Here is a 12,776-nt window from a genome sequence, read left to right as displayed (position 1 = left end):
AGTCCTGTTGAGCGCAGTAACTCCGAGGGCCAATGAGCAATGAGCCTAACCCATAGCCTAGTGTCTGCTGCCACCTTGTGGTAAATTCTCACCTAGGTGCGATTTGCCCTTACCATAAAACAAATGCAGAAAGAACGTGCAGGTGCTGCCGGTACTGAACTTTTTAAACCTTGAGCTTTAAGGGTCTTCAACAGAAATTCAAGATGTAATGAAATCACCCTCTCAGTGACCACAGAGACAGCCAAAGAGCAGCTTGCCTCTTCGTGTGCGTCCCATGGAATAACATTCATCTGCTGACAGGTCTAACAGAAAAGCTCAAGTTGAACGTCCTGAGACGTTCAACTTGTTCCCTAAGGCCCATTTCTTGCTAGGGCAGAGTTTCTACTTTGAATCTTCCTCCCTTATAGAACTCACACAAGAATATCTAATATGATTATCAATTATGCTGTGACTTTTTATTCTGAATGTGCCTTCTCTGTGTAGTATTTCACAAGGTACCGTGGAATTCCCCACACTTCTGTTACATGCATCACTGGAGGCCTCTGAAGTAAATTTTGGCCAGTCCCACACCTGGAGAAGGAGGAGATTCCAAAATTTTCCTACGTATTTTGCTCCAAACATCCAAAAATTAGGCAGTGCTCTCTGTCATGGGATGATTTTGTTTAGAAGTTCTTAGCTCAAGAGCTAAAGAACCCCAAAGCGGTTATCAGAGGTGGAACCGACAGAATGGAGTACCCTCAGTTGTGCCAACCTGAACCCCTGAAGCTTGCCTATGGGAAGATTGGCCAGTACCGCAGAATTCAGCAACCCAAAAGGAAAAATGGCTCATTCAAAGGGAAGGGGATAGAAAGGTAAGTGACAAGGACTCGCTTCCTTTCCCATGGTTACTTTTGGGGTCTTTCATTATATAAGATTCATTACCATGATGGGAGAAGGTGCTGTCTCCATTTAAGCAGTATAATTTAAAAATCCAGACTGTATGTGTTCTAGGAAGGAGGAGGTGCTGCGTTGGGTCAGGATCTAGAGTGCTGTTGAAATCATGTTTTGTAGTTATTAGTGCCTCAATTTTAATAAAGAAAAGGGGGTCCACAGAAGGTTGATCCTGGCTGACAAGTTATCTTTGGGTAAGTAAGGAAATGGAGCCCCTTCCTCAGGACCCTTTACTGAAACAGCTCTGCACAACCATTAGGTCTTGGGGTGAATAGTGACCCCAGGAGGTGCCTATTTCCTTCTGTGGCCTTTCTCCTGGAGAGAAGGAGTTCAGCCCATGCGGCTGCCTTCCTTTTACCTCTAGAATGTGTTTCCTCATTTTATCCATTGGCTAATAAAGCCTGTCACATATTGAAGGCTTTATTAGGATCCAAACATACAAATTATTTTCTTCTATTTTCAGATTTCTCTTAAGAGTACACCCATTTTCAAATGAGAAAACTAAAACTTATAAGAATTAAATAACATGCCCAAGGGTGTTCAGTCCAAAGATATGGTTCTGAGATCAATACCGTCAAACTCCAGTGACCACATGCCCACTAGAATCTCTCCTGACGATGATTGTCTCTGATGCTGAGAGATATATACCCACTTGGGAGCAATGTTTTGCTGGAAAGTAAAAACACCCTTATGGTGGTACCTGAGATACATTAGGTAGTATATGAAGAACATTTTAATGCTCATTAATTTCTTTTAATCTAAGTTAGAAACATGTATAACATATAAACATACTATCGTATAGAGTAGCAATGCAATCATGTCACACTACAGCTGGGATTTCATGCTGAGGAAAGAAGATTTATGTTCACAGAAAAGCTTGTACCCTAATGTTTATAGTTTTGTTCATAATAGCTCCCAAATGGAAACAATTCAAATGTTCTTCTATGGGTGGATGGTTATGAACACAGCATGGTATATCCACATTGTGGTGTATCACTCAGCAATGAAAAGAGGGGAAGCACTGGCTCCACAGAATTCTATAACAAACATGTACGCCCTAGAGCTGAGGGTAGGGCTTATTAGTACAATGCTCGTTTAGCATTCCAAGGTTGTGCATTCTACCCCCAGCACCAATAAAATAAAATAAGATAAAATAAAATAAAATAAAGCAGAGACAAATGCTGGAAGCTTGGAATGTTTTCCACGGCATGGTTCCATTTAGATGATATTCTTCAAGGAATGAATAGCAGCCAATGGGAGAACCTGTGAGTAGTTGTGTGTGTGTGGGGGGGGAGATGTGTGTGTGCCTGTGTACGCTAGTACAGAGGGCAGAGGAGGATATCAATTGTCTTACTCTATGGCTCTCTGCCTTATGCCCTTGAGACAAGGTCTCTCCTATCCTGGAATGTGCTATTTTTCCACTAGGCTGACTGTTCAGCCAGCCCTGGTGACCTTCCTGTCTCCATGCCCACCAAACATTTTATGTGTGCTCTAGGGATCCGAACTTAGGTCCCCATACTTGCACAGCAAGCTCTTTACTGATTGAGCCATGTCTCTGGCCCTCAATTTTTTTATATCATTAATGCAGTTTGTTTCCATTTTTGTTTAGATGGCATAGAGCTGTGTCTACCAACTTAGCTAAACAAAACGTTTTGGTCCCCAAAGAGGAATCATTGAATGAAAGTGACTTGGAGTTTCATGAAAATCAAAGTAATCAGAAAAGAAACCTGATGAAGAAAATGAAGAGTGCTTTTGGGAAAATGCTGTCCTGCAAGTGTGGAAGCCAGTCAGCCCGAGCTGGCAGGGAGAGCCCTGCAGGGCAGATGGAAGCCGCCCTCTCCAACACACAAGGCCTGCTGCCTAGACTTGTCAAGGAGCTTCCATCTCCCAGGTTGTTTACAAAGCCGAGGATGAGAAAGCTCTCACAGAATGGTAACCAATGGCAATTTAATATTAAGTAGCCAAGAGGAACAGTAAAATGAGTATGGACTGAAGTTTAGATGTTGAATGTCCCCAAAGACACGTGCATTGGCTTGTCTCTTTGGGTGTTGTTATCAGGAAGTGGGGTTGATGGGGATTTCCCTAAGTCATTGGAAACATGCCCTAGCAAGAGGAATGCAAGATCTAACCAAACTCATTGTCTTCCTCCTTGACTTCCTGATCATAAAATGTGGCTTTGCTCCATTACACACTACCCACCGTTGCTGTTTGTTACCCCTAACAGAGGCATTGGGTCTGTTGGGTCATGGGCTTGAAAATCTAAGACCTGAACCAAAAGAACTATTTCTCTTCATAGGTTAATTATCTCAGGTATTGTGTTAAGAGTGGCAAAATTTTAACCTTCTCCTCTAGGTATGGCAACTCTGAGGAGCTTGTCTAAAATGCAAAATCTTTGGCTACACCTAGGTCAACTGAGTCAAACTCTATACTCTACCGGGATCCCCCTCAGTTGGCTCATTAATATATGTATACAATTTAATATATGTATAAAATTTGAGAAAAAATAGATTATATTGTCGTTGAGGTTCCTCTGAGTCTGGTTAATAAGTTATCGAGTCGTTCTAAACTCACTTTGTCCATTTGTTTTTGTTTGTTTTCAAGACAGGGGTTTTTTTTGTTGTTGTTGTCCTGACTATCCTGGAACTTGCTCTGTAAGCAGGCCTGGAACTCACGGAGATCCGTCTGCTGGGATTAAAGGCCTGATCACCACTGCCTGGCTTCTAAACTCACTTTTAATTTAAATGTACATTCATACATGTGCATAAGTGTGGACATACATACACACGCATACGTTAGAAAATGAAACTATGGTGGGATTCTTGTTTTCCATCTATAGGAAGTACAACACGGACTTCCAAATAGCCAATTCCAGCAGCAGAGGCTGCACAGAGAATTGGGGGAATGAAATCCATAATTTGGCAAGACATAAAGGAGGCTTGATTTTGTTTATATATTTTTAAATTTTATGTGTATGAGTATTTTATTTTGCCTGCATATGTCTGTGTTCCACATCCTTGCTTGATGCTCCACAGAGACCAAAAGAGGGCATCAAATTTGCAGGTATCTGACTTACAGACAGTTGTGAGCCATCATATGTGTGCTGAAAATTGAACTCAGGTCCTCTGAAAGGCAGTCAGTGCCTTTACCACTGAGACATCTCTCCAGACCCATCATTTATATAATTTAAAAAGCTACTTATTTATTTTTATTCTTTGACAACTTCATCAAATGCTTATGTTTTGGGGTGATTGCTTTACCCTCACATCCTCACATCCTCTTTCATCACTACCTCTCTCCTGCTGAACCCCCTTCCCCACAAGCTCCCTTCCTATTTTCATGTCTTTGGGGTGTGTGTGTGTGTGTGTGTATGTGTGTGTGTGTATGTGTGTGTGTGTGTGTGTGTGTGTGTGTGTGTGTGAGAGAGAGAGAGAGAGAGAGAGAGAGAGAGAGAGAGAGAGAGAGAGAGAGAGAGAGAGACTGAGTTTAATTAGGGCTGTTTGCATGAGCATGGGTGGAGGTTTATTTGGACAACTTATTAGTGGCTATGCCTTTGAAGAAAATGACACTCCAATCTCCCAGCAACCATTAACTTCCAGTAATCCCTGTGTGTGTGTAACATAATGGTGATGGGCTCAGAGAAAATACCCTACCATTCTACTGGAAAAGTCCATCAGGATACAGAGAACACGAGTCTCTACCACTGAGCTGCATCAGCAATCTCTGCTAATCATGCACTGTTCTCATCTTGGTTGGTATACTCAGTCTTTCTGCTAAGATTTCTCTTCAAGTGCCATGTACTGCTTTCTATTTTGAGACAGGGGCTCACTGAAGCTAGGGTGGCTGGTGGCAGAGCCACAGAGATGCATGTGTTTGAGCCTCTCTGTATTTTTCACAAGGGCTGTGGGGCTTGAACTGGCGTATTTTACAGACAGCTCTCTTCCTAGCCCTAGATGTATTTTTATGCCAAATCAATTTTAATGGTATTTATGATGCTGGTTTTTAATTGAAAGCACTTTTGTTTTGCCTACCAAGGAAAAAAGATCCTTCTCTTGTGGTTACCTTATAATGAAATGGTTTCACTGTAACACACACACACACACACACACACACACACACACACACACACACACACACAAACATGTGTGACAGTGTTCCAATGAAAGTTTATTTACAGATATAAGCCATGAGCTACCTACCTCACAGGCCATTTTTTTGTTACTCTCATCTTAAGTTAATTCAACTAATGGATATGGAAAGAAATTTAAGTATGCACAGCACAAAGGAGTAAGTGTTCAATAAATTTGCTCTGGATAAAATTAGCATCAGTTAAATTAAAACACATGCCCATTTTAAAAATATGGAGACGTAGTACCACAGATTTCATAGTCTAAGGATGTACTCACCGTCTTAACTGACTTCTTACAGTCAACAGAAATAAGGAGTAATGGAATATTGAGGGGCACAGGAAAGAACCAAGCGTAGAAGTTTGACGAAGCTAAGTGAACGTCTGTGCACAGCCAGTCATCTACAGAAAGTGCTACTTAATGATTTTACCACTAAAGTTGGGAATGTTGCTCAGTGTTGTCAAATCAGATATGCAGTGTGTTTTTTATAAAGATATAAATCAAAATGAGAAGCTTTTAAATCTTCTCTCTCTTGAAAGATGACCTTCACACATTTCTTAAATAATTGTCAGATTTGGAAAGCCAACTTGTGGCTCTCAGCCTCAGTTCTGCTTCTTGCCTAGGAGCTGATAGTCTCTCATGCTTGTTAGTCTTCAGCCAGACAAGCATGGTACTCAAACCCTGACCAGGTACTGTTTAGTTAGAATCACGTGTTTTAGCTTGGGGTGAAGTGGCTGGTACTCTCTTGCTTTGTGTTACTGATGTTTTTGTCCTTGTACTAAGTGAGTTTCTATTCCATCCTCATTAATTTTAATTAAACCTTTTAATGTCATGCAAACTCATTTGTCAGTTTTTGTATTATTCTCCCACACTATCAGAGTTGTACTCAGGAAGACCTCTATGCCAATAGCTTGAAATGTTTTGCACACGTTTTCCTGCCGCAGTTTCAGGGTTTGGGATCTTACATGACCTTTGAACCGTTTTGTTGTGTATGGGGAGAGCTACAGATTCAGTTTCATTGTTTTGAATGTAGATAGCCAGTTTTGTTGAAGAGGCTTGCTAGTTTTGGGTGGTTGTTTTTGACACTTTTGTTAAATGTTAGGTGGCTACAGTTATGTGCGTGCATTTCTGATTCTCCATTGGTGTGTGTGTGTGTGTGTGTGTGTGTGTGTGTGTGTGTGTGTGTGCCAGTGCTACACTGGTTTTGTCACTATGGCTCTGTAGTGAAGATTGAGACAGACATTGGGATGACTCTGGCTCTCTCTTCCTGCTCAGCTATGCTAATTGGGGTTATTTGTGCTTCCATATGAATTACAGGATGGTTTTGCCCTCTCTGTAAAGAACGCTATCAGAATTTTGATGGAAATTTTGTTGAATATATAGATGAATTTTGGTAATAGGTGCATTTTCAGAATTTTAATTCTAAAAATTCATAAGCCTGTGTGGTTATTCTTGATTGTCAACTTAACTACCTCTGAAATGAACTAAAACCCAAGCAGCTGGGTGCTCCTGTATGAAGTTTTTTCTTAATTAAATCATTTGAAGTAGGAAGACCCTCTTTTAATCTAAATTTTTTGTTTGTTTGTTTGTTTGTTTTGGTTTTTCGAGACAGGGTTTCTCTGTGTAGCTTTGCGCCTTTTCCTGGAACTCACTTGGTAGCCCAGGCTGGCCTCGAACTCACAGATATCCACCTGGCTCTGCCTCCCGAGTGCTGGGATCAAAGGCGTGCACCACCACCACCACCACCACCGCCCGGCTCTAAATTTTTTGAGGTAGGAAGATCCACCTTTAATCTGGGCCATACCTTCTTGTGGTAGCCTATATAAAAGACACAAGAAGGAAACTCCCTCCCCCTCCCCCTTCTCTCTCTTTACCTACTCTCCCTTACTATGGCTGGCAAGTCCATTTCTTCACTGGCATTAGTCTATGTCTTCAGGATTCCGGTGTACACTTAAGACTAGCTGAGACATTCAGCCTTGTGGACAGAACAAACAGATTCTTCAACTTTCTGTTGGTGGACAGTCAGTGCTGGATTAGCTGGACCACAACCTGTGAGACACTGATAAAACCCTCACCCCTGTATTATTCTATCAGTTTTGTTTTTCTATAGCAGTGGTTCTCAACCTTCCTAATACTCAACCCTTTAATACAGTTCCTCATGTTGTAGTAACCTCCCCAACCATAAAATTATTTCATTGCTCCTTCATAACTGTAATTTTACTACTGTTATGAATTGTAATGTATCTGATATGCAGAATATCTGATGGTGTCATGACCCACAGGTTGAGAACTGCTGCCCTGGAGAATCCTATTACAGTGTGGAAAGTGAATTCTTCAATCCATTCTTTAGTGTTTTAAGGCTTTTACTGTAGAAATCTTTCACTCGGTTTAACTCTTAGATATTACTTGTTGGTTTTGTTGTTTGTTCATTCATTTGAAGCAATTGTGAATGGGAATTTTTCCTTCATTTATTCTTTGGAAATTTTGTTATTGGTTTATAACCAATCAGCTAGTGATTTTTAAATTTTTATTTGTCTACTTACTTACTTTTGAGACAGGGTCTCATATATCTTAAGCTGGGTTTAAATATTGAGTATGGCAGATATGTGGGTCCAGAACTTTATCTGCCTGTTGACTGTGGGTTCAGGACTACCACTGGGGATTGACTACCTTTCCCCGTGCACTGCACTGCTTGAGCCAAGCTCTCTGCCCAGATTACCCAGCTTTTCAGTTTGTCAACATCATGTCCTCCTGCTCTCCACAACTGCCTCCCAGGGGTACTTCAAATTCTTGAGGATGTGGAGGTTAAGTTTAGGCTCTTCTCAGAGCCCCAGGGTAGTTCAATTTTAAACAATGATTCCTCACTACTGCCCTTGGAATCAGACAGAGTGGGGAAAAAATAGAATTCCTCTCAACTGCTCACTTGTTGATAAAGGAAACCTGTCTCAACAAAACCTATAATGTTTTTATGCTTGTGAGGCTGCAGGCCTGTCTTGAGGAGGAGTGCCCATCTCCTTTCAGCAGGATTGCCCAGGTTAGCTTTTGAATGACACTTTTGCTTCCCTCCCTCTCTCCCAGTGGGCATCCGGAGCTGGAGCCTGTGTTCAGCTCAGCTTAGTCCTTTTTGGTATATTACCAGCCATTTTCAGTGCACTTTTTGGCTGTCTTTTGTGGATTTCCTAAATGCTCCTCTGTCTTTGGAATACAGCAAACTGTTTTATATTCCAGCTGTCCTCCTTCACCAAGTCACATGGAAACAGGTCCTAGTTGGCCATCTTACCTAGGAGTCATATGGTATCACTTTATTATTTTATTACATTTTTATATTTCTATATTTTATTTTATGCATATGGATATTTTGCTTGCATATAGGTCAGTACACTGTGTGTGTGCCTGGTACCTGCAGAGACCAGAAGAGGGCATCAGATCCCCTGGAACCAGAGATGGTTATGAGCTGCCATGTGGGTTCTGGGAATTGAACCCAAGTCCTTTGGAAGAAGACTGATCCCCCTTTCCAGCTCCTATTCACTGTGGAACTAGAAAGATGGTTCCATGGTTTATGAGCCAGTTTCCAACACTTACATTGGTAGGCTCTCAACTGCCTGTAACTGCAGCTCCAGTGGATATGATGCCCTCTCTGACCTCTATGGGTCCCCTCACTTATGTGCATATATCCATACCCACACACCAACATTAAAATAAACCTTTTAGAAATGTATTTGTGTGTTTGTGCGTGTGTGTGTGTGTGTGCATGTGTCTCTGTGTGTGTGTGTTCATGTGGAGGTCAGAGGGCAACTTGTGGGAGCTGGTTCTCTCTTTCAACCATGTGGATCCTGGGGATTGAACTCAGGCTTGGTGGCTCATCTCACTGGCCCTATGGTAGCATTTTAAATTTGCCTTTACAATGTCTATTGAGGTGAGTTTGATTTCACAGAAGAAAATAATTAAGAATGCTCCTAGTTGGAACTAGCGAGATGGTTCAGTGGTTAAGAGGACTTGCTGCTTTGCAGAGCAGTTCTTAGTACCCACATTGGAATCTGATAACCATTTTCTGGCCTCTGTAGGCACTATACATTTGGTGCACTTGCATACATTCAGGCAAAACATAAAACACCACCACCAACCACAAAAAACCCATAAAAACTTATAAACATAAAAAAATCCCTTCAAAAATGTTTCAGAAAAGGCTCCTAGATAGGGGACATCCATTTTGATGGTATGTGAGTGACCGAGTCTTGGCTGCATTTCTGGAGAACAAGTAAAACTCGCTTCATTACACTGATTTAACTCTCCTAGTTGAAGGTCCCTTTTCCTAACTCCACCACGGCCAAAGTGAAAACCACACAGGGCAAAGTGAAGCGTCCAGAAGAGGTCATCAACATGGCAAGACTATGGCCACTAAGAGGCAACTGTGTGCAGTAAGCAGTCTAACAGCAGGAAAACAAGTCTGCTTTTTATTTTCAATCCCAAGGAAGAAAAGTTTCCAAGGCAGTATAGCAGCACATCACACCATTTTTCCAGAAGACCATGTTTGCAATTGCTATCCTCACGTGTTCTTTCTTCTTCCTTCTCCTCTTCAAGCAACTATACAGCTTGATGTTGTAGAAGCAGAGGCAGAAGAAGTAACCACAGGAACCCGGCTCCTCCGAGCAAGAAGAACCACCAAGCGGTTATCTGTGACATCCCTTCCTTCAGGGCTGCAGAAGGTAAGGTGCTAGCTTCAACTTGCCGTGAAAGACCTACATAAATCGGTTTCTCTGGGACTTGCCAAAAATCAAGTTCTCTTTTAGCTTCACTCGCCCACTGTAATCCCGTATATCTGCTGCTTGTTTCCTCCAACCAAGAATTTAAGGCACAAGGAGGGTATTTTTCCATATCAGATCTTTTTACTTCTGACTCAACTGTTCAGCCCCTTTCCACAGCTTGGCCTACATTAGTCTGGAGCTTTGTGCAGACTCATTGAATTGTTCAAAAGTTGAAGTCACACACTAGGAATCTGGCTGATCCAGATGCTATGTGGAGGGTGGTGTTGCCCAACAACTTCAAAAAGGCATCATCATTCATCTGATAAAGTAGCTATTAGTCACATATGCCGTTTGAGAGTGAAATATGGCTAGCGTAAGCAGGCAACTGAATTAGTGTTATTTAATTTTAATCTAAGATCAAAAGTGACTTAATTCAAATGGCTACATTTACAACATAAGTCATTATCATAGCTAGATGATCCAGGTATGTCCAGCCTGCAGACAAGGTGAATGCAGCCTAGAATAAATTCATAATTGTAAACTTAAAGCATTGAGTTTTTTTTTTTTTTTCTGTATGTGGAATGCTCTGACATGTTGGTGTACATACCCATGTGTGCATGTGGAAGCCATGCGACAACCTCTACTGTCTACTTCAGGAACTGTTCATTTTCCTCTGAGACTTGGTCTGAGCACAGGGATTAGTCAAGGCTGTATGGCCACCAAGCCTCAGACACCTGCCTGTGTGTTTCCCCAGAGCTGGGATTATGAGAGTGCACCACCATGCTTGGATTTTTTTTAACTTGGGTTCTCAGGATTGAGTTCAGGGCCTCATATATACACAGCAAGCAAGCACTTTACCTACTGAACTAGCCCTCCAAGTCCCTGTGATATATTTATTGATTTTGTAGCTTAGTGGCTTGATTTTCAAGTATAAACTTTGTAGGCAATCTTGAGTCTAAACCAAAGATACCTTTATTTTATTTTTATTACATTTCTTTATTCTGTGTGAGGGGATGAGTGCACAGACCACAATATGTGTGTGGAGGCCTGAGAACAGCTTGCCTTGGTTGGCTCTCTCCTTCATCATGTAGGTCTTGGGAGCTCTAACTCAGGTCCTCAGGCTTGGTGGTAACTTCAGCCGCTGATCCAGCTTTTTTTTTTTAAAGTTATTATTTACTTCTAGAGTCTCACTATACAGTCCTGGCTGGTCTCAAACTTAAGAGATCTGTCTGCTTTTTGTCTTCTGAGTGCTGGGATTAAAAGTATGTGCCACCACAACCAGCTTGGTTTTGTTTTTTTGTTTGTTAGATGGTTTGAGACAGGATCTCATTTTTTTGCTCTAGCTGGTTTCAAATTCTACAAATCCAACAATCCCCCTGCCTCAGTTTCCTGAGTAGCAGAGACTGTGGGTATCTCCCTTCCTAGTTGTTTAGACTATTTTAAAAACAGAACCCTGAACTATTATTATTATTATTATAACCACTTATTTAACACTGGCACTCAGTTCCAGGCTGTTCTAAGTGCTTAAAATTTTCAACTCAGAAAATCATTACAATTTTGTAAGGTAGTAATACCTTTTATTAGGGATAACTCTAGGAGTTTGCTAATTTGTAAAAATGAGTGGGAAAATCAGATTTCCAATAAAGGCTGAGGATTCTCATTCATCTTCTCTCTCTCATTCTTTTATCATAGTTCTGGGAATTGAATTCAGGCCTCATACCTAACAAGCATGTCCTCCACTGATGAGCCAGCTTCCTCCCCCTCCCCAACCACATTCTTAAATAATGTATATTAACTATATTATGCGATAGCTACCTATGACTATATTAATTTAAATTAGATAGAATTAAATGTGTAGTTTCTCAGGTTGGGTGGCAGTGGCACATGGCTTTAATCTCAGCACTAAGGAGGCAGAGGCTAGCAGATCTCTGAATTGGAGGCCAGCGTGGTCTACAAAGCAGGACAGCTATCTGTACTGTCTCAAACAACACCCCCCACCCCCCAACCCCCCACCCCCGCCACCAAAAAAAAAAAAAAAAAAAAAAACTAGCTATTTAAGTGCTCAAAACTGCATGTAGCTTGTATCTTTTTGTACTGAAAAGCACAGACAGACAAACATTTCTACCCTTCCAGAAAGGCCGAAGTTTCCAAGCAGCAGTACTCTAGACAATCACTGTCCATGCACAAAAGCAATTTTGAGTTTTGCTGCAGGGTTGCCAGGCATCTACTGTGCTTCTACTCTATTCTAGGCAACCTCTGGGTTTGGGGACTACAGGGAAGAGCTGATGGATGCTGTCTTGCTTTTATGGAAATTACAGTCCAAAAGAGGGTGAACTTATCAAATACTGTAGAGCAGTGGGGTAAGGATAACCTTGTAGAATGGCAGTGGATCAAATGGATATACATACAGGAAGAGTGAAACTTGAGCCCCTAGTCTCATAGACCAATCCAACTGCTGGTGAGCTAACTGGGAAAGGCAACAACAATCTAAACTTCAGGACAATAAGATCCTTATTTTAGGACACAGTCTTCTCAGGGTATAAATGGCACTGAAGAGAGGATGGAAAATTCTAGCTATAATTAAGGATTCCTACATACCAAAAGACATTAAATCAGGGGTTGTCAATTGCTATACAAGGGTTTTAGCTAGCCCACACAATGCTCTCCAAATTATGTATGAATTACTTGTCCAAATTGTAAAAGCAGGACATTTTCAAATAAAAATGCAGGTTTCTAATTTTCTTTTGAAAAATCAGAAGCTTTAGAAACACAATGCCTTAGGGAAACTAGTAGGGATTGCAAAGAGGTGCCCTCCACAGAAGGCCTGTTCTCTCTGGGCCACACCCCCTCATTCATCCTGGTTTACAAAACCTTCCTCAGCACCCAACTTTGCAACAGTCATACAGGAATACTTAGTAACCACCAATTAAGGTAGATGCTTAGTAGAAAAAAACTAGCTGGGTATGAGAAGAGTGGG

General features: G+C 41.4%; 1 protein-coding gene across 1 annotated transcript in view; it reads left to right on the top strand.

The window, feature by feature from the left end:
• Positions 1 to 726: 726 nt before the first annotated feature.
• C9H3orf49 (chromosome 9 C3orf49 homolog) overlaps positions 727 to 12,776 on the top strand; it is a 14,706-nt gene continuing 2,656 nt past the window's right edge. The window contains exons 1-3 of the mRNA XM_059274203.1: positions 727 to 851; positions 2,540 to 2,862; positions 9,636 to 9,760. Coding sequence (XP_059130186.1) covers positions 727 to 851; positions 2,540 to 2,862; positions 9,636 to 9,760 — 573 coding nt within the window. The remainder of the gene's footprint in view (positions 852 to 2,539; positions 2,863 to 9,635; positions 9,761 to 12,776) is intronic.

Source organism: Peromyscus eremicus, chromosome 9, assembly GCF_949786415.1.
Source record: "Peromyscus eremicus chromosome 9, PerEre_H2_v1, whole genome shotgun sequence".
Lineage (NCBI taxonomy): Eukaryota > Metazoa > Chordata > Mammalia > Rodentia > Cricetidae > Peromyscus > Peromyscus eremicus.
This window is presented reverse-complemented; position numbering and strand designations above follow the sequence as displayed.